We start from the raw sequence: 21,237 nt of genomic DNA on the forward strand, positions 1-21,237 counted from the left end.
AAAGCACTGCTTTGCTGTGAACTTGCGCTGCCGGTTCAGATTGTTTAAAAACATTGGTAGATTAATTCTGTACTAGCAGCCAGATCAGGTATTGTCTGTCTTCCCACTGCTGACATACAGCAGGCATAAAAAGCATAAAGCCAGCATAAGCTCTCTGTATCATGTGTGCTCTCGCTAATTCAACAAAAATGAGATTGTGTGCCTAGGTCTGTTGTGAGTCAGATTAATATGGCTAGGTGCAGCTCAAGGAGAAGTGTAAATGGTCCAGCTGCCAGCTGTACCTTTAAAGGAGAGATTAGTGTCATTTCAGACTTGTTTTTAAATAGATTAAAATAAGTAGCTTAGCATTTATCAGCTTATGTTGAGGAAGAAAGTAGTGGACGTACTATCTGCTTTTTATCTTGAATCATTCTGTTCAACTTTGATTTGCAGAATCTTTTGAGAATTTTGTCCCTTTTGCCTGAATTTTGAGTTTCTGCAGCCAGGTCCTAGGGGGAAACAGCCACATAGTTGTGATCATATGAAGTGTCTAAACTTCTGAGTTTGACACTAGACTATATCCTGAAATGGCTGATCATTCAAGTTATATTTTATATTTACATGGCTTTTCATCTTCTGTTATGAATTTATCCCTTCTGTGTCCTGGTAATGCTTGTTTCTGTGTTCTGAGCTCAGCCTGAGCACAGCAGTGCAGTGTGAGAGGTGGGTGATACGCACACCAGAGCATTATGCTTTTTTTGTTTACCTCCTTACAGCAGAGCATGGTGTGTTTGTGGCCTAAAACTGTGCAAGCCTTTCTTTGCAATCTAGGTGAAGTGTAAGTTCCTGCTGTGTTTGTGCTTTGTATCTCTCTTGGGATAGTGCTGGAGGGGGAGAAGAAATGCAAACTGGAATAGCTAGCAAAAAACAAAGCAGGGATGACTGAGTGTGTGCAGCAGTGGCAGTGAAACTAAGGAGGTCATTTTGCTGTGGTAAGATGATGCTGTGGAAAATAAGGACCTGAGAAGTGGCTGGGGTTATTGGATGTGCACTGAATTAAATACATCAATGTGTAATGCATTTTTCTTTTTAATGAGGGTAATGCTGGAAGCAATTTGGCAGTGCAGAGCATCATAGAGACTTGCAGATGCATATGTCCCTGTTACTGGATTTCTTTTTGAAGGAGCTGCATTTGGTCTTGCTGTAAATAAGCATTATTTTAGATTCCTGCAGTTTTTTATTCTGAGGAATTCTAGTTCCTTTTCTCAGGGGCCAAATCTTGCAGTCCTCAAAAAGAAATTTACTCTTATGTCAGCCTCTGTGAGGAGAGTGAGCCCCTGTCACCTTCTCTAGCCTAGTGAGGGGAAGCAGGATGTGCAGCTTATTTTGAAGCATCAACTGTGTGAATGTCAGTGTGTGCAAGTTCAGAGAATCCTAGTACAGTAGATGTACTTCAGTTTGTCACTGAGGGGAGTATTAAAATAAGCTTGACCAAAACCCCACATGGTTTAGGGCTTTATTTTTTTATTAAAAAAAAATCAATTTCTCTCTTATTAAACATAGCTTAAAAATATTCATCTCCAGAATTGTCAGCAGACTAGAGCTGAGCTTGTGCATGAATACCCTTGTACAGAAACTGAGGCTACACTGAATTATTTAGTACAACCTTCTAACACATTGCTGGCCAGTACATTTCACCCAGTTATCGTGTATCAAGGTCGAAGACTTGTTAGGCCAAACATTTCTGCTCTTAAGAAAAGTTAAAACATGCCAGTTGTGGAACATGGGGAGGCCATGCAGAATTGTTTAGGTGAGAAAAAGTTCCCAGCTGTGCACATTAGGTGACTGTGCAGACCTGTGCTTTCAGAAGAGGTTAGACAAAAGGTGTCTTTAAGGAATGGCTTAGAGTTGATCCTGACTTGAGGCAGGGGAGAAAATTAGTTGACCTTTCAGGATGTCTTCCAGCCTTCTTTTTCTTTTTACATGGGGGAGGGAGGGGATGATGCTGGGGGGGTGATGGAAAAAAAAGTTGAAACCTATACAAAATGTTCAGCTATTATCACTTACTTTGTCTTTCTATTTGCTACTCTTTTTTTCCTTCCTTGTGTGTAATTGCTGTTTCATTGCTTGTTCAGCCTGGAGTCCAGTTGCCTTCCTTTCAAATAGGTAGGCATATGCTTTTTGAAACAATTCTGTGACAATGTTAACTGCAATGTGGCTCCAAGAAGTGTCTCTTGGACATTATAAAAACATCACTGAACATTAGAAAGGTCTGTTTATAACTTTGTCCTTGTTGTTAATGATTGAAGTACAGTTTTGTGTTTTCAAAAAAAAGTTATTTGCAGTATGCCTTTTGCTGCTTCTGTGGATTATTTGTCACCTTTTGTGTAGGATTGTTGATTGTTGCAAATAAGTTTCATTACAAAAGTCATGAAAACTATGTGGATGCTCAGGGAAAATATCTTGCTGCTGCGCTTGTTTAAGCTCTATCTAAAATACCTTCAAACAATTCACCTTAAAATACTAAATTTTTCTGGAGCGAGGCTGTTGAACATTGAAGAAATATTTTAATGCTCTTATTTTGTTCTGCAAAAAGAACCATTACCTGTGCTCTGGCAGGGACTATGTAAAGATGAGGAAATTGAGGAGTGAAATTCTCCTGCCTCTTTCATGTTGTAGTGCAAATAATCGTAGGTAAGTAATCAGGATATTCTCTTTTGGCCTTAAATTTTGTGCATCTATGTATAGCACGTTGTGAGGTCTTGTCTTAGGCAGAATTGCTAGGAAAAAGTTTTAATGCACTGATTTTAATTATCTAAAGTAAATATAATTCAGAAATCAAACTGCCTACATGCCTATTTTATACAGGAATGTACTATTTAACATGCATATCTGTGTTAAACTGTAGTGTCTAATGATGGCTTGTGTAGAAGATAAAAGCCCCATTATTGTTAGCAATACTTGGGGATTCTCATATACTTCAAGAGCTTGGGATCTGCATTTTTGGAACAAAGAAGCCACATTTTACCTCTGCACATTAAATTTCCCTAGAACGTATAATTACATATTTAGGTTCTATTTGTACCATTATGTATAGATAATATCCTTGCAAACCCTGATTTCATACTCATACCCTGAGTTCTTAAGTTACTATGTTACTTGTATAGTTTGCTAAAGAGGTTTTTAGGGTACATTAGGATGCATACTAACAGTATCAAAAAATGGGAGTAATTATTGTTATGGTAAAAGGCTGTCAGGAAAATAGATTTATCCAGCTGACTTAGACTAGTATAGGAACCAGTTGTTAAGTTTTTAGCATTAATCAGTGTGATGGACTGAGTCCGTTAATCCATTAGTGGTCTTTTTTGCACTGCATTTGTTTTGCTGCGGCAGGTTGCTAGTGAGGAAGGTATTGTCAAGTGAATTTAAAACAGAAGAATTTCAGTTCAGGGTAAGGTGGAAATTCACAGGTGTTTATTTGTTTGGACAAAGGATGACTTGTGGCAAAGCAGGGATGAGATGCATTAGAAGTTTCATGATCTCTCCTTAGACCCGTCCTGCCTGCCTGCCTGCTATTTCCTGTGCCTCATCCATGAAGACTTTCTTGCTCTGCTTCTCCCCTTGTCACCTAGGGAGCATGTGTGTAGTCTCTCACTAAGATGGTGAGGTATCGAGGGATACCTCGATATAACCGTGTAGAAGAAAAGTGTGCTGCTTGGAGGCAGGAGCTGTTTCCCAAGGTTGTCAGGGTAAATCTTTGCTGTTCCATATCTGAGACATGGTGGCTGTTTCCAGCCGAGGGCTCGGGACATAGTGCCCCAGGAACCCTGCTTTCCACAGCTGCTTCCCATCCCTATCAACTATTGAGCTCCTTAGAGAAACCAAATAAAAATATATGTCTGAAAAACCTGTTTGGTTACACTGATAGAGTGCTTCAACCTATAAATGCTGTCCAAAGCACAAACTTTCCTAATCTCCTTGGCTTCAGTGCCAAGGCAGCATTTTCACTGTTAATAAAAGATATGCTTTTCTTTCTAAATCCCAAAGAGGGCAAAGCTGCCAATCAGTTGCTCAGTCACAGATTTAATAATGCATTTAGAATCTGATCGGCATCTTTCTCAATGCCCCTTGGTAGTACCCGTGTGATCCTCCCCTATGCTGGGATTGGTGTTCTTGGGGCCTGCAAATTTGCACAGGGGGGGAGTTGTTGGTGATGCACAAGCACCCACCTGGACTGTACAAGTCCTCTTAAGGTAATGGGTCAGGGCGCAGGTTTTGTTCCCCTGATGCCAACCTGGACTGTACAAGTCCTCTTAAGGTAATGGGTCAGGGTGCAGGTTTTGTTCCCCTGATGCCAATGGATTTTTATCCTCCTAGACACTGATATTATTGTGTGGCCAGGAAACTTGGACCCCTACATGTATGCATTTTTTTTTTTCTGAAAACAAACCCCCTGAAATAAGACATTCTGCTGTATTGCATCACTAAGATGTTTGTCATAGCGCAAATGAGGAAGCCAGCTTGAATTTTTTGATGTTCTGTGTTTTTTCAGGGATGGCAATGGTAATCCTGACCAACTTTAATCAGTGGCAAAACTCCTCTTGACTTAAATGGGCCAAGTGTTTCTCCCATGACCTTTAAACAAGGTGGCTCTTCTGTACGATTTCTCTTTAAGATCAGTTCTCTGTGACTGAACTCAGAGATGTGAAGGTGAAACCAGTGCAGGTTGTGGAGAGGGTCTGAGAGATGTAGGAGCTTTTGGATATGGCCCATGTTAGTAAAGGGATTTTGTGCAGCCTTGCATTGCATTGCATTGCAAAGGGGCTTCTAAAGATCTAGTCTTGTTGAACCCTGTAATGCATCTGGGATTTTATAAAACACTGATCCCTGACACTGTTTTCTTCCTTCTTTTTAAATATTTTTATATTTTTCTACTAGATCTAGACTGTGAAGGAGTGGTCATTTACCTCTGTCTTTTGAGCTTGAGCTGATTGGATTGCTGCGCTGTATTGTATGTTAAGTTTTGCTTTATGAGCCACCCAGATGTAATTCTAAGGAATGACATACAGGTCTCAATAATAGCCATTGCCTTTAAAATTTTCTTCTCTCTATGCCTGCCAAAACCAACATTATATGAACTTCAGAGCACAGCACCATCACTGTTATTTATGTGAGGAACTAATTGTACTTAGGATGGTGTTTATTTGCTAGGACAGTGAAGTGGCACATCCTTTTTTTTGCTGTAGTTAAAAGGGGATTGAATTATCTCAGAATCTCTGTGGACCCTGAGAAGTATGTTTAAATATACTCACGTACAGAAATAAACCTATAACTGCTTGGTATTTTCTTCCAAGTCTATCTGGAAATAAATATGCTTTTTAAAGTAAGAAAGGAGTAGGGGAGAGAAAACTCGGTAGATAAATGAATTTGTGGAAATAGGGTCAAAGGGAAGGCTTACCTAACAACTGGTAAATTCACAGGAATATGTCCCAGAAAAAGCCTGTGCTGCCCACACTATCACAGCTGCCTTGTTTTCAGGCCACTTGGTCAATTTTCCAAAGGTGAGGGGCCTGTGTGGCTTCTCTAGGTTGCATTTCAGTGCTCAAAGGAGAGCTGCTAGGTCTAGATCGGTTCTGTATTTAGAAATGCACACTGTACTGGAAGAAATACGTCAGTAGGATGCTTTTCCAGCCACAGTGTCTGAAACGGGCACAAAAAAAGTCACTTTCTAGGAGCACGATGCTGATAAAGGAACGTGATGCTGATAACCCTAACTTTAATCTCTTTATACCTCAGTGATGGGTCAGTGTCAGAGGTTTTTGTGGATTTGAGAAAGTGCTGTGTTCAGACCTTGCAAAATGGAGTAGGAAACGGTGGAACAAATGGTTTTCTCCAGATGGCAGTGATAATCAAGTCAAACATTTTTTTTCTATGAATATGAGTTTCTTGTGGAACTCCTGGTATTGTATTTCACTGTTGTTTACTCACACTATTTAATTAGTATAATAGTCTAGTGGATATATGATTGATTGAGAGCCTGGGTTGGGCGCTTGGGCTCTGCCAAGAGGAAGCTGTGTTACAAAGAGGTAGTATCCCCAGAAAAGCTGTGGGAAAGACTTGTGAAGCACAGAGACATTGCTTTGTTGGAGGGATGTTTTACTGAATCTCATTTCAAGATCCACCCTACTTCCCTCCTTCCTATGTACCTTGTTAGGACAGAAGCAGGAAGACGGAGCCAGAGTTGTTGCTGTCTGTCACTCCTAAGTCTGTTTGCATATAGAGGAAAGAATTGTTTAAGTAGCTCGTGCTCTTTCACGGCAGCCGGTTCCTTAGGCTGAGCTGTCCTTGCTCAGCTGAATGAGGAAGTAACGGAGGGAGGGGAGGAAAGAAATGCCTCAGCAGGGCTAGATATAATGGAAAGATATAAACTGTCCTCTAGATTTACACTAACAAAATAAGCCCTTTTCTCAAAGGACTGAAGTAAGGGTTCTGGGTTTCTGCCTAGCTGAGCTTACTTCATGTGTAGAGGTGGATGGAAATTTAGCTCCCATGTGTCTCTGAAGCTGTTTGCATCTTTCTAATACTGACCTGTTTCAATAAATAATAATTCAAAGTGGTTGTGGCATTGAAAGTTTGTGTTATTTGCAGTGTATATATTTTTCAACACTTCCTTGCATAGCAATCTTTCTTGGCTGTTCATATTTGGAACCTTGGACCTGTGTGAGTGCTTTTTTCTAACAAAGTTCCCTGCATCAGTCTCCAGCAAGCAGCTTCCCCAGGCCTTGATGTGGCAAATGCTAGGTAGGGTGTGTCATTTTTTAGGAGAAGTTTTCTGGCCCAGAGCTATTCAATGTGTTGATCAAAGTTCTGGAAGAAACATAAAGTCGTTGCTAGTGAGGTTGGCAGCTTTCACAAAAATGGTAGACTGTGTGCAGAACTGAGGGCCTGGTAAAGTCAACTCCTTTGAATGAGCTGCACTTATGTATAGCTAACAGTAAGGTCGTACATCCAGAAATAATTAAATTAGATGACAGATTTTTCCCTCAGTTCTCCCCCTCCATCTCCATCCCTGAAAGGCTGCATGCTGGTCTGCCTTGGGAGCTGGATGAATCCTTTCAGCTTTTTCAGCTGCAGTGTCTGGAAGAGGCTCAGAACAAACATCACTTTATTGGAGTATATCTACCTGAACGTTTTCTAGAGTTGACTGCAGGGGACCTTTGCTTGAGGTCTTGGACAAAAAAATGGTTGCGGTAACCAAACTGGCTTCATGCAGAGGTAATGAACAGCATGATAATTGCAGCACGATCTTGCTGCAGTTCATTTTACAGTTGTGAAAAGGATGGGAAAGCACACACTTGATGTGTGCATAGATATGTGCTCGGACTCCTCTTATAGCGGCAAAAATGTATCCTCAGTGTTCCATGCTATTTATGTTTTCATGTGTGTAATAAAGAAACCTCTGTCAGCAATGTTTGGAAAAAACTGCAAGTGGTTATAAGAGTGGGAAAGATTGGTCTGCCAAATAAACATATTTTTGCCAGGAGTGCAAATGGACTGTGGGTACAATCCATCTCCATTAAAGTCGCATCTGTTTGTGATATAGTCTGGCTGCATTACAACAGCAATTTTTTTTTAATTTATCTATTTGTTTATGGGTATAGTTTACATGCATCCAACATAAGCAAAATACTATCTAATAATTATATTAACTACATTAAATTAAAATATAAAAAGGATTTTGCTAGTGTAGGAAAGGAATTGATCGTTTTTCTTACTGGTTCTACACATGCATGTAAACTCTATTCCTTTTATAGCATGTCATCATGGATCCCTGATTCTTCTAATGGAAATACAGCTTTACATCAAAATTGAGTGTTAAATAGAGACAATTCTGAACCCAAGAAAATCTATGGTAAATGAAGACATGGCTAAATATTCAGGTCGAAGTGTAGTGTTAGATGGGTTTTAAACAGCAGCGACATTCCCTTTAGCACGAAAGATTTTATTTTTCAGGTCTTTTTCAAGCTGTGGCTAGCATATCTTACCTTTAAAAACATCAAAGCTAACACAGAGATTAGTATCAAAGTGTTTCCAATGTACAGTAAATATGTCTTGCCAAACACAAGCTAGCTGTGATGGGGTCTGTCATGTAGATTTGAAGTCCAGATGAAGATCGTAGCTTGGACAAGAGGATGTGGAAGGCAGAAGGGGTAATGTGAGGTAGAAGAGAAGTGGGAAGATGTCCTGTGAGAGGTCAGGCAGCAACACAGCTGGCACAAGGATGTGGTCAGATGTGACAAATGTTGAAAGCAGTGGAGGGACGGGAAAGTTTGTAAGGGTAGAGATGAGTTGCAGTGGTAACAGGATGCAATTGTGAAAGGTTTTCAGGTGATGAGAAAAGGAGGAAATGACATGACTATTGGAAGGATATTTTGGACAGGTGTAGTTGAGAAGAAAAGGGTTACTTTGAGACTGGAGAAGAAGCCACTTATGGTGGTGTGGGCAACGAACTGTTGGGTCTGATGCATATTTTCGTAGTGACAATAGAGAAAAAAATATGGCATTAAGCAATCTGAAACAAGAATGTCTGAAGAAATGGATATAAGGGCAAAAGGGAAGGGCTGGAGATGATGATAGGAGCTTTGTGAAATAACTAGATCTAATACCAGATGTGTTAATCATCTGACATCAAAATGGTCTGTAGAAGGTGTCCGTAGGGCAGGCTGTCTAAGGCCCCCGAGAGTCCCGCTGCACTCGAGTGAGCGTGTGGCCTGGGAAGGTGGGAGGTGGTTTGGGCAAGGTGAAGCGCCCAACTGTGTTTTTCAAGCACAATGACAAATTATCCAGCACCTTTGCGCAGAGGCTCGTGTTGTTTGATGGATGCGGGAGGAGCCTGATGCTTCTCAGAGCAGTCCTTTCTTAACTACATTTTTCACTCATGGAAATTTCTGTGATTCTGTGTTGTGCTTTGTCAATTTATTTCATTTTATTTTTTTACTAGATGTATTTATGGATCCAGCAGGGTCAGTGCTCTGTTTTAAGTAGAGGCAGGTTAGGCATTTTTTGGAAGTGTGAAAGACTTCTGCAATGTGTTTTCCAGAAAACACCAATTCAGCCAGATGTTGGGACAATTCTGTCTTATTTAGAATAACCATGGCAACCAGGAACTTTGGTGGAGCAAGCTGTTCTTCTCTTTGAGGAAATGCAACTTCATCTAAATTTCCTTCTGCAGACATGTCAGACGTTTGTTATTGTTTGCTACTTTTCAAATCCCTTTCCTGTTCTTTTTTGAAGCTATTGTACAACAGATTTTTCTTGGCTTGTTGCTTTCTATTTATTATAAAAAACATGGACAGATATCTGGGAACTAGTATTCTTTGAAACTACCACAGTCAGTTGTAGAATTATATTAGTGCTTTTATTTTGAAAGCTAAGCCTAAGATCATTTCAAGCACTTTTGATTTTTTTCCCCACTCAAACAAAATATTCATGTTTTAAGGCAGAGCATGCTTTAGTTTAAAAAAAAAAAAAAAAAAAAGGCAAAATTCTCAGGTTCATTCACTTACTTATTTTGATACATTTTTAATTAGAATTCAGATATTTTTGCATGGTTGGGATGAAAGGCATTAGGTAAAAGTAAAATTTTTAAATTATCCGTGCTTGTGCAGTCATAAAAGGTGTTATTTTCTGAACAGAAACAGAAAATAGCAGGTTTGTTTTTAAATCACAGACTTTGCATAATACAGAGTTAAAAAGATTATAATAAACTTGCATCTGAAATACAAGTTAATAGGTTTGTTGGAGATGAGCAAATTACTGGGTGTTTATGAAGGTGCATTCGTTTTTCAGGGACAGGTGACTATAAATGCAACATTTGACAAAGACATTTACCTCCCAGAAGATGCTGAGTTTTACTTTGTTTACAATGGATCTGTGAAGAGGCATATGATGTTTGCTGAGCGAATTAGTAGTAATGCTCTTCAGTCCATTGCTCCAGGTGAGAAATACTCTTGTTTATGTTTTTCCATCTCTTTGCTATAGTCCACACCTTCCCCCCCATTTTGAAGTTGAGCAGAATAGATAATTTAATGTAACACTGTTTGTGGTTCTGTCGTGGAAGAAATAAATTTAAAAATGACTTTGGGATCCAGACTGAATTTTACTGACCAGAATTGTCCCTGCCTCTTACAGCAATCTGCATCATTCACCAGAGCAGTTCGGGCTTCTACAGCGTTACAGGCAGTGCTTTCCTGGGCTTGCGTGGTTGGGTGTGCACTGAAGTACAATATTTAGGCATGGCATAATTTTTAATCTGAAAGAATTCTATTCCAACAAACCCAGCCTCTGCTGCAATGGCTTGCCTCCAGGCATCCTCACACCTGCAAAACTCGTGCTTTTGCCTGGGCCATCCCTGCCTGGTAGTGAGCCAGGCTTGCCAGGGTGCCGCGGTGAGGGCGGGAGGTGCTTGGAGCTCTGCCTAAGCTGTACATGCCGAGGAGGAACGGGGGAAGGACTGCAGCAGGGGCGCCTCGCTATAACGGGAATTTGTATTGCCTGACAGCTGTGTCTCTGCCTTGGCATTTTCCCTTTCGTTGATGTAATTCAAGACCTGGTTGTCGTCTTTATCATGTGCTTTGTGACCTTTTCATTTGTGTGAGTAGGTGGTATAAACATGATGTACCTATGCAGTAGGATCTGCTTGTTATTTGTTCTTGTTTTCTAAAGGAGGTTTAGACTCTGAAAATAACTGGTGAGTATTTTCACCAGGGAAAGTTTTGTGCTGTTCCAGGGTTATTCCTTTAATTCTTTAAATGGTAAAAGATTATCATGGGATACAATTAGAGAAAATGTAATGCTAGGTTTATTTCAGGATAGCAAACTCATTTTTTGGAATAGGCCTGAAATGACAATGTTAAATGACTATATCTGGGCTGGGTTAGGAACAAAAACAGTAAGCTACAGGCAACACAATCCTCTGCCAGTGCTCAGCAGAACCATTAGGAGATGAAAATAAAGATTGAGGCTAAAATACAGTCCTTATGTGGTTACTGTTGTTTTATAGTGGCCAAATTAAACATAGAGCTATACAGAGCACTTTAATGACTACTGCAGATCTGGTAAGTGCGTACTTGCTTCTGTAGTGACTAGATTGCTTATATACTTGTAGTTATTTGGGGCTATTGTGAGGAATTTATATTTGCACTCATAATACTTCATGTTTAGCTCTCCAGTGAGAAGTGTGAGTACAGTTAGTACCTCTTTAGATGCGAGACATCCATCCCCATTTGGATGGCAAAGGAGGGGAAGGGATGCAAGAGGTGCTTGAGAAGTTTTGGTGGCAAACTGCCTTGAACTTTTTTGAAGATTCTAGCTGTAAGTTAGACAATTAATACTATATATAATCCAGTCTGCCAAAAGCATGAAACATGCTTTTTTATAATAGCTTCTGAATACTGGCCTACAAGGAGACACTGGTAGATACAATATGGGTGCTAATAAATACATTCCTCAGAGTTGTTCCTGTTCTACACCACTCTGCCACTCCTTTCATGGGTGTCTCATTTTTCTTGATTCTTACCCAAGAACCTCCAGTGATGGAGAAATGGCAGAAATTGTGTACTGATCCTACCGAAGTGGAAGAGAGGGCTCTGGAAAAGCCACTGTTGGACTATCTACTATGTGTGCTCTACACTCAGATTTCTGCCCCCCCCCCCCCCCCCCAATAATGCAAAACATTGCACTGGCATACCAACGATAGTGGTGCCTGTGGCTGTGTCCAGGTGCTGCCCACTAAGGTGTAGGAGATGCACAGTGGTTGCTCATGGCTCTGAAGACAGCGTGCTGGAGTCGTCTCAGTGCCATTGCATTGCAGAGGTGGTTGCTCAGTGAGCAGTTCTTTTTCTCTTTTAGGTCCAATGTTAAACATCTACTGTTTGAAGGGGAAGGGGGGAAATTTCCATCTCTTCTTATGGAAATTACTGTGGGTGCTAAAATACCCTGACATGCTTCGCATTTTTGTTTTGTGGCATTTCATCCTTATGTGTTTATTTGTTCTTTCTGTTGTGGTTAAAGAACCTTCACCTAGAAAGACTGACTTTAAAATCAGTTATGTTGGTGTAACTGGGAGGACTGTCAGTTCAGAGTCTAGTCAAATCCAAGTTCATCGCTAGAAATACCTGGTGGGTGTCTTACAAGTAGTAGACTTTACTGGACAAGAGAATAAGTAATTCTGAGTGAGTAGTCAGAGTCCTTTCTTAAAGGGGAAAAAGTGAGGAAAAAAAAAAAAAAGATGTGTTTTCTGAACATAGCTAATTTTAATGATTAACTTGCATTATAATTTCAGGCCATGGATGCCAAGAAGCAGTTTCTGTCTCTGTGTTAATGTACACAAAGGGATACTCACCTGTGGTCCTCGGCAGCTGTCCAGTCACTTACAGAGAGAATCTATCTTGCAAGTTATCTCGTTTTCTGGTTAATCACGCAGAATGTGTCACTGCTGCGAGTCACAAGGTGTTACTTGATAAGTTTGAACTAAGGATAAAAGATCTGCAGTCCCTGGATAATGACTTGATGATGGCCATTGCTCATGAAGAGTTGCCATCAACATGGAACATCCTTGGAAACTACTCAGAAGATGGTAAGATTTTGTTTTAAGTTGGAAAGCTTTTAATGGTGGTTCGCTGTACGGAGCATAACAGAGTATCTCACTATTTTATTGAAGGTTCTCAACTGTTACGCTTTGTTCTGTGGTTACGATGAAAAATCGTTGAAGAATGAGAGGTAGTCAGAGATTTGTTTTGTGCCCAGAGGTTGAGCAAGGATTAATAACTGTTATTGTAATTCAGTCTCTCTAGAAGGTTTTTGTACTTTGACTCCCTATGAATTTAGTTCTTTTTATAGAACTCTCTGCCTTTACAAGATTAAAGAGGCTATCTGTTTAAAAAAGGCAGGAATTATAGTAGTGAAGTGTCTCCACTGTGATTCTAGTCAGGTAAAATATTTTAAAAAGTTAAACAGACAAAAAGTAGACGAAACATACTGTCATAAAATACAGTAATATGTCACTGTAGGCATTCTAATGTACAGAATAAATATATTGTTTACCACAGTGTTTATGCTTTATTTAGGACTTACAATCATCCTTAGGCAAAAGTATTATTTAATAAGTTTTGTGGCTATGTTTTTTTTAGAGGAAGTGGAATGAAAAAATGTATATGATACTTTAAATTAGAGCTTGTTATTAAAAACTTTTGTAGCAAATCAGGTAAAATTTGCCTGGTTTCAGGTTTCATTGCAAACACAAAACTATAGTTAGGTTTTGCTGAAGGGTATAATTTTTTTTGCAGACCCAGCTGATTTATAGCTGAGGTTGGAAACAGCGTTAAATTTGATGGCTTCACATGTTTTTCATCGAAAATTTGGTACTTCTGGCTGTTTTTTTTTCAGTACTTTAAACTGCTAAAAGTTGGAGGGCAAGCAGTTTCCATGTGAGCCAAACTGTGAAAGAGAGATTTATGCAAATTGTAGGGAACTAAAAACACAACACAACCCATTTTTTTGAGTGAGGTTTTTCTCCTCTCTCTTAAATCTTTCTAATTCTTAGTGACAGATAGCTTGGAATCTGCTACTGCCTCCTTCAGCAGAAGGATAGTTCTTTTTTTTGGTGCCTCTTGTAAACGGCTCTTTCAAGAAATACGGAAAAACTCCACCAAGTCTCTTTAAAATATTGGCTAGATACTTTTTCTTTTTTTAAAAAAGCCTTGTTTCATTTTGGTGCATAGTAAATATTTGTTGGCATTACTCAACTGCTGGAACAACTGTTGGATTTTAGCAATCAAGAACTTGATTCAAAGGCCAAAGAAAGCAGCAGCAGTTTTTTCACAGACTTCGCTAAGCTTTTCATAAAAAATAGTTGAAGGCCAACCCAGAAATATCAGCTGAGTATCTGAGGTGCTGGGAGCTGCTTGGGCAAAGCTGACTGGGTACCTGCTTGCATGAAACGTGGAAGTTTTTGCTGGATGTATTCTGGATGTAGAGCAACAGGAGATCAGCTTGCTGATACGAGGCAGAGTTCTGCCAGGGCATCTACTATTCAGATAACAAGAGTCTTTAATTTTTGATTATGCTAGTTGTTAATTTTGAGGCATACTGCAGTGTTCATACTGAAAAGAGTATGTTGTCCTCATGAGACTGTTAAAGAACTTCTACTTCTCTGTGATTTTCATACTTGGTTTGCTTTTCAGATTTAAATATTAGATTAAAAAAAAAAAAAGTATAGCGTGCAGCAGAAAAGCAGACTCTGTGCTCCAGTCACGGCACAAAGTCTCTATGAGTATAAAATCTGAGTGACTTGAGCACACTGTGTTATCAATTGCTTGTAGGAGCCCTGTTACATGTAGATTTCCTTTGTAATTTTCTGATTCTGTTTTAGCCAGTTGTTAATGATCTGTAGCTTTTCAGTCTTCCTGAGTGGTTGAATGGAAATGGTTGATACAGCTGTGTGCAGAGCTGGTATGCATTCCTGCATGCAGCTCGGGCTGTCAGGCAGTCTTCAAGGTGGCACTTGTCCACGCGTGAGGTCACGTCGCAGCTTATACCCTGCTTGTTGCTCTTAAATTAAGTTGGGATTATTTCTCTTGGGCAGCAAAGCAAAACAAAAGAAAACCTAAAATGAACTCGTTGAGTCTAGTAGCAATGCTTTTGCTTAATGAGGAGCTCTCAGTGGGCAGGTAGCCCGCGTAGGGCTGCCCATGTTGCTTGTGTTATGCCCGGGGTAGCTGACTTGATCCTTTCCCAGGTGTAGGTAGGCTTGTTACTAGCATGGTGATGTACTTGGAAGGGATTGGGGTATTGCCATCAGGCAGGAAAATAAGTACCAGTCATTCCTCCTGAGTAGGTGGTCCCCAAAGCTTTGTGAACATCTGCTTCTGTGCCACAGGCCATCAGCTGGGCCCATTCTCTCTCTCTGTCTCCAAGGCGCAGCCTTGTGCTGGGGGGCCTGGTGGTGCTGGGTTTGCCTCTGAGCCACGTTGAGTGTGCAGCCCACTAAGTGCATTGCTGCTGGCTGCCTGGTGGGGAGGCACTGCATCCGTACAGCAGAGGAGACTGGGGCTGAACCAGGACAACAGGGGTCCTGGCCTTCGGCAGTACGTCCGTTAATGCAGCTCTGCCAGTGCAAACCTTCCAGATCTAGGGAAGTGTTAACTCTTGGCTTTTTGGGGCATTTGTCTGTGGGGTTCTTTTAATGTATCTGTTGCAAAGGGGCCTGGATAGCTCAAATACAGGGATACGGCCCTGTGAGTACATACAGAAATAAGGAAAGGCCCTGTCTCAAAGAGTGTGCAGTCAGACTGGCAGGAGAGCTGCCTCAGCCACAGTGACTGAGTATTCAAAGTCTGACTTTACAAATCCCTAAAAAGTTCTTTTTTTCTTTTCTCTCCCCTCTCCCCCTCCCCAATCTATTTTGGTCACTGCTACCTGGTTTGTGTAATTTCTCTTCACCTTCTGTGTCGTTTTGCTCTCATTCAGAGCTACATTCTGGAAGTATAGCTGTGCTTCCTTTCCCAGCCATATTGTCCTTTTACCTCAGCCTGTGAAACACTGACTCATACTCTTTCCCCTCTCCATCCCCACCCAATGTTTCTCATTCCCTAAGCAAAGCTGCAGGGTGCATATGGTTGAGGAAGCTCTGGGCATGTGAGGAAGGAGAGAGAGCGAGACTGGGACAACTGGAGTAGGAGGGCTGCAGGTCCCAGCACAGCGGAGAGGAAGAGGAGGAAGAGAAGGCTCTTCATCTTTCATCACAAGGTGACCCTGGGCTGTCCCAGCACCACTGTTCCTCCCTCCAAAAGAGTAAACCGAATGAGGAGTAGGGAGATTTGTGAGGAGCTATGAAGACGGGAGGGACCTTCTTTCCCTACCTGCTGTCCCTGCAACTTCTTGCCCACAAGGTCTGGTAGTGTCTTGATGCTCAATGGTATCAGGATGTGCCTTTTAGTATCAGTGTTGTGAAAGATTCGGTTGCTACCAGCTGTCACTAGTTAGGACCTCATACTTGTGAGACTAAAGAGCTGTTGATTCTGTCAGTTTTCAGAGCTACTGGGCTATTTTTATAAGGAAAAAACCTTACTTTTGAGTGACATTGCTGGAGAAAATTGTTACACCATCTGGTGTTTTTGGACTTCATTCGTTTTTATGAGGATTTAGAGACATATGGGTAGATGGAAAGATAGAAGAATAATTTATTCATAGGAGTTTTGGTATTTGGAAAAAGTGTTTGTATTCCCTTTATAAGATATAAAAAGGATTGGATAAAGAGAGGTTGGATTGTCTAGGGAGCATTGCAAATAATTCAGGAATTTAGTGCAGTTGCACAGGTCAGGACTTGCTAGACACATTATTTAAGTTCAACAAAGGCAACAAGAAAGCATGAACCTTTTGGTAATCCTCACTTATAGTAAGTGCCTGTTTGCAAACCGTGTCCACAAGCTGCCCACTCACAAAAACTGGTTGCATGTTCCGCTTACCTGGCCTGCAACCAGTTTCTGCCAGAGTAAAAGGTGGCTGCATGAGGATCTGACAGAGATGCTACGCTTAAGGATTTAGTTGTTGGTGAATTTGAAGATAGGGAAGAGTGTAGGAAGGAGTCGGACAGAGAAGCTGCTTGTTTATAATTGTATCTTTATAAAGGATATTTTTATTCTGAAAATTGGATCATTCAATTTAGGAAGCTAATTAACCACTTCTCCTCCTGAACAGAATGCAGACTAAACTTCTTTATAGAAATAAATGTCGTAATCTGTCTAGCTGTGATACCTTATCCTACTTGGGGGGGGGAGAAGAAAGAAAGATGAAATAATCTAATCTGGATGAGAAAAATGCCTCCAGATGACCTTCAGGAAATGTGTCCTTTCCTCTTCCAATAGGATTGGGTTAGGGCAGTTTTTCAAAATCAAGCCTGCTATGGCAGCCTAGGCTTTTCCTGTCCAAGTTAGAGAAGAGCGTGGCAGCAGGAGCTCAGCATGTGCTGGGAAGTGCCAGCCTTTGACAGAGACCAGGGCACCTCGGCAAGGACTCATGGGCGCAAGGGGAGCTACCACCTGGGGCTACTCCCTGAGACCTGGGGCCACCGCTTCTCTCTGCGGATGCTTTCCCCAGGAGGCCTCTGTGCCGAAGGGGGCTCCCAGCACCATGCCATCTGACATCTGCTCGTGCTTTTGGTCAGGGGCTGTGGAGTTCTAGAAACAGGGAGAAGGTTGTGAGATACACCTGTATTTTTTTTACTGGCCATCAAACATAGGTTCAGCATCTTCACTGCAACTTCTGCGTCCTTGACTCACACTGAAGCTTACTTCCCAGGGCTGTCGGAGGGGAAGTGGGTGCGCAGGAGCATGGTCTCTGTAAGGGCTCTGTGCTGCGTACACACAGCTGAGGTTGCTTCAGTTTCTGCTTGTTTTAAGGGCATTGCTGTGAGGCTGAGTTCAGGTTGTCTGGGTGCTGTTAATTAAACAAGAACATTTGCTGCTGGCTTTGTCACCATTTACAGTTATTTTCGATAGGAAGAGAGCTCTTTCAGATTTAAGGCTATTAGTAGCAGCAATAAAATTACATCCTGAATTGTGAAAATTGATTGTGGATTGTAGAAAAGGGAACAGTGTCTATACTTACTTAATTCTTTTTCACATTTTTTTTTTTTTTTAGTAAATGCTTCATATTTATTTTCTAGGAATGAGTCTTGCAAAATGAAGCATTCAGACTCAGTGGTTTCTAATCTGCTGTTGTGGAGTGGAACACTCTTCTGTTTTATGTGACATTTTAGACTTTATTTCTCTTCCCCTGCTTTTTTCTCTGTAAATCCTGTTGCTGTTCCTAGTTAATGCTAGGCACATTACTGATAGGCTTCATCCATTCAAACATGACTGGAGCACGTTATATTTCTGGTCTAAATTAAAAGAAATTATATCTGTGTTTTCCTCAGTTGGAATTTTCAGTTTTTTGAAGGAGGAGAGGACCAAAGTGCCTGTGTTTTCATTCATGGAATTAGGGAAATACTGAGAGCAGCAGATAAATGTTTATAGGTATGGTAAGGTTTGGTAGGAGAGGTAAGCTTTTTTTTTTTCTTTTTTTTTTCAGACAGGTTACAACATGAGAGAACCAGACAGCTCTTTGGCCCTGTAGGAGCCAGACCCATTAGAAACTGTGTGGGATAGATGAGGAAGGATGCTAGCACAGGCATCAGGGGATAGAGGAGTGTCTTTCAGAGCCTGCTGGCAACCAAGAAAACTGTGATGTGAAGCAAGATGTTGGCAAGCATGCTTGAACCTGGACTTCCTCAGGGAACATGTAGTCCTCATCTTCTGGTCTGTAGTAGAAATAGCAGTGAAGAGAGATTCGAGACCCCCCTGACCATCAAAGGGGCTTTTGGGGAAAAGGATTGAGTGCTTGGAGTTGGTAATAGTATACTAAGTATACCAAGTGGCAGTAGTCAGTAGAGCAAGTATTGTAAGAGACACTAGAGACAAATTTTCTAATTTAAGCCAATATCGAAATAGTAGGGCTTAGGAGGATTTTTGTATCCTCCTTTGGTAGTGGGCACTGTTGAGAGACGTGATCCTGAACTAGGGTTCAGTATCAGTCTCAGGTCCGAGCTGGTCTGGTTGACGCTCTGTTCCTGCTGTGGTCTTTGCACCTGGCTTTGAGATTGCAGTTGCCTTGTGTGGAGCACGCTAGTAGTGCTCAATAAACAAACATCATGAATTGAACAGCCTGAGGGGGAGCATTTGGCAGCAGTACAAATGGAAGGGAAGTATCCCTCTGCTAACAGCAACGATTTCGTGTGTAGTTTCATGTCTTTGCTGGGATCGCCCGAGCAGTAAGCACAGCTGAAACCTTATCTGTTGAGTAGATGAGGTTACTGTGTGCAGTCATTACCATGTGGGGCTGATTGATGGTAATGGTGCTCCTGGTAAAACTGCAGTGGTTAGACTTCTTAAGGTTTACCTTTAAAATGGCATTTAAGCTTTTCTTCCTTGACTCCTTCACCTCTGCACAGTTTGTCAGTCCCGTGGCAGTTCGACCAAGCCAATGGTAGAAACTGTAGTTGGCTGAATTGAATGTATCAGCCCACCTTCTGTGAGACTGGAAACCACCTTCTGCAAACCTGGAAACCATCTTTTCCTGGAAACCGTCTACCTGCACTCATCTCTGTACCAACCACCTCTGTTTCCTGTCTCAGCAGGCTCAGAGCTGGGCAGCACAGGGGTGCAAGGGGGGAGAGTAGGAGATATTGCAGTATAGAAGGACAGGTGATGATGTGAGGAAAAGAGGGACTAGTTTTAAAAAAATAAGTAAGGAAGGGGGGATGTTCCAGTTATTCAGTAATTGGCAAGCCCTGCCCTTGGAGACACCGTTTCCCATACCTGTGTGTTGTGGCCACTGCTGCCTATTCATAAAACCACTTGCAATGCAAGTTAAGCACATACATATGTTTTTGCAGTGGTAGGGTATGCTGAAGACCACTTTATAAACAATCTCTTACCTAATGGAAATGAAAAAAAAAATAGTAATACATAAAAGTATGAAGCCAGGAAAAACTGGAATTTGTCAGCCTGTTGTAATGTCTCCCTTCCCTTTTGAAGTCACAAGTCTTGAGTTTTCAGTCTCCTTTCAGGAAATGAATGAGATCCATAGCCCAGAAAGGGCTTAGTCATTTCTGTCAGAGAGAAATATTTGTTTTTATTTTATTGTTTTGGACATAAGAGGGGATTCAGGTGCAAGGAAGAACAAAAGGATTTTTTTAATGCTTTAAGCAGACTCTGTTTGGCTTAACTCTGTATAACTTGGAGTATTTTGGCTGCAGAACCAGGATACAATGCAAAACAATGTCCTGATAGTGCATCTCCTTCATTGCACCACCTGTCTTGCAGTATCTAACCCTGTATTAATCAGCCAGCAATGCATCTTTCAAATCTTAGGAATCTTTTTTTGTTATATTGTGATGGAAAATGGTATTTTATCCATTTAAATGTGAAAATGTTGCAGAAGTTTTGAATTCTCATTATTTTTTTTCTGATTTTCCTCCTTTTTGCCACTGAATACTGTTGAGCAAATTATGTTCATCATTTTTTTCTCAACATCTTTATTTTTCTTTCTTGATACGTTATTTATTTATTGATTTGGGTTTTTTTGCCATTTGTCTGCATTTGAAATTCTTTTCACGGGAAAGGGAAAAAGAGAAAAACTAAAAAGGTAAAAATTGCATTCATTTTGTCACATTGAGAGCTAATAGGGGAGCAGGCGAAAGGAGGAAGAATGGAAACTTAAAACTCTTCTTTAAAATTTGTTTAAAAAATTGTTTCAGAATTTTACTTCTTTAGTGCAAATCTTTTCTTTTTGGGCAGTTAAAAAGCTTGTTAACTGTCTTCATGTCTTATTAATTTTTGCTTTGATACTGTTAATCATGGGGTAGAATCATAAAATAATCATGGAACAGCATCATGGTTGGAAGGGGTCCCTGGAGCTTGCCTGGCCCTGCCCACTGCTCAGAGCAGAGGGAGACTGCAACCTCTCTGGGCAGCCTGCCTCTCTGTATTTGACCATCCTCATGGTGAAAAATGTTTTCCGTATGTTAAAGAATAGATTTACCTTTCTAGTAATCTTTTAGATTTCAAAATTTTATTTCACTTTTTAATATCATAAAGCAAACTGCTGATAATGACTCTGTGTATCATCAACTTCTGATGACTCCTGAGCAGCTCAGACAGGGGTAAGAAGAGGAGAGTAGCCCAGCAAATACTTAGTTTGTAGAAATAAAGGCTGAGAAGGGAATCTGAGGGCTGTTTTCAACATAAATGCATGAAGAGAGCTGTTTGAGCTGCCACCATGACCCTGCTGACATACACACTTAAACTGGGCATGAATAAATTTAGGCTAGAGTGAGATGAAGGTTGCTAGGTTGGAGCATTGTGATTCTGCCTTAACCTTTCCATTACAGTACTGGCAGTGAAAATGTCTTTAGTAATTTTCTATTTGATAATCTTGTAAAGGAGTTTCCCTGCTTTGATGCTTGTAGAAGCCACAGTCCTGACAGTAGGACCCAGAAAATCTCTTAAGTTTTGTGTCCATAATGCAAGCTTTAAAGGTGAAGGAGTATGTTTATGTCTTCATTAAAAAAAAAAAAAAAAGCCAGAAGTTTTGCAGTTTGATAATGGAAGATATTATTGTAGCTTGTGTTTTAAGACAAGAGAGTATTTATTTAGT

General features: G+C 40.7%; 1 protein-coding gene across 8 annotated transcripts in view; it reads left to right on the forward strand.

Moving 5' to 3' along the window:
• Window positions 1-21,237, forward strand: part of ARHGEF28 (Rho guanine nucleotide exchange factor 28) — a 130,590-nt gene that overhangs the window by 18,321 nt on the left and 91,032 nt on the right. For 7 of the 8 annotated variants that reach the window (XM_062599010.1, XM_062599017.1, XM_062599011.1 and 4 more), the window contains 2 exons: window positions 9,829-9,976; window positions 12,323-12,616. In XM_062599010.1, coding sequence (XP_062454994.1) covers window positions 9,829-9,976; window positions 12,323-12,616 — 442 coding nt within the window. Of the gene's footprint in view, window positions 1-9,828; window positions 9,977-12,322; window positions 12,617-15,757; window positions 15,787-21,237 lie in introns of those variants that run through there. The other variant, XM_062599018.1, reaches the window with a different exon arrangement.

This window comes from Rhea pennata, chromosome Z, assembly GCF_028389875.1.
Source record: "Rhea pennata isolate bPtePen1 chromosome Z, bPtePen1.pri, whole genome shotgun sequence".
NCBI classification, from domain to species: domain Eukaryota; kingdom Metazoa; phylum Chordata; class Aves; order Rheiformes; family Rheidae; genus Rhea; species Rhea pennata.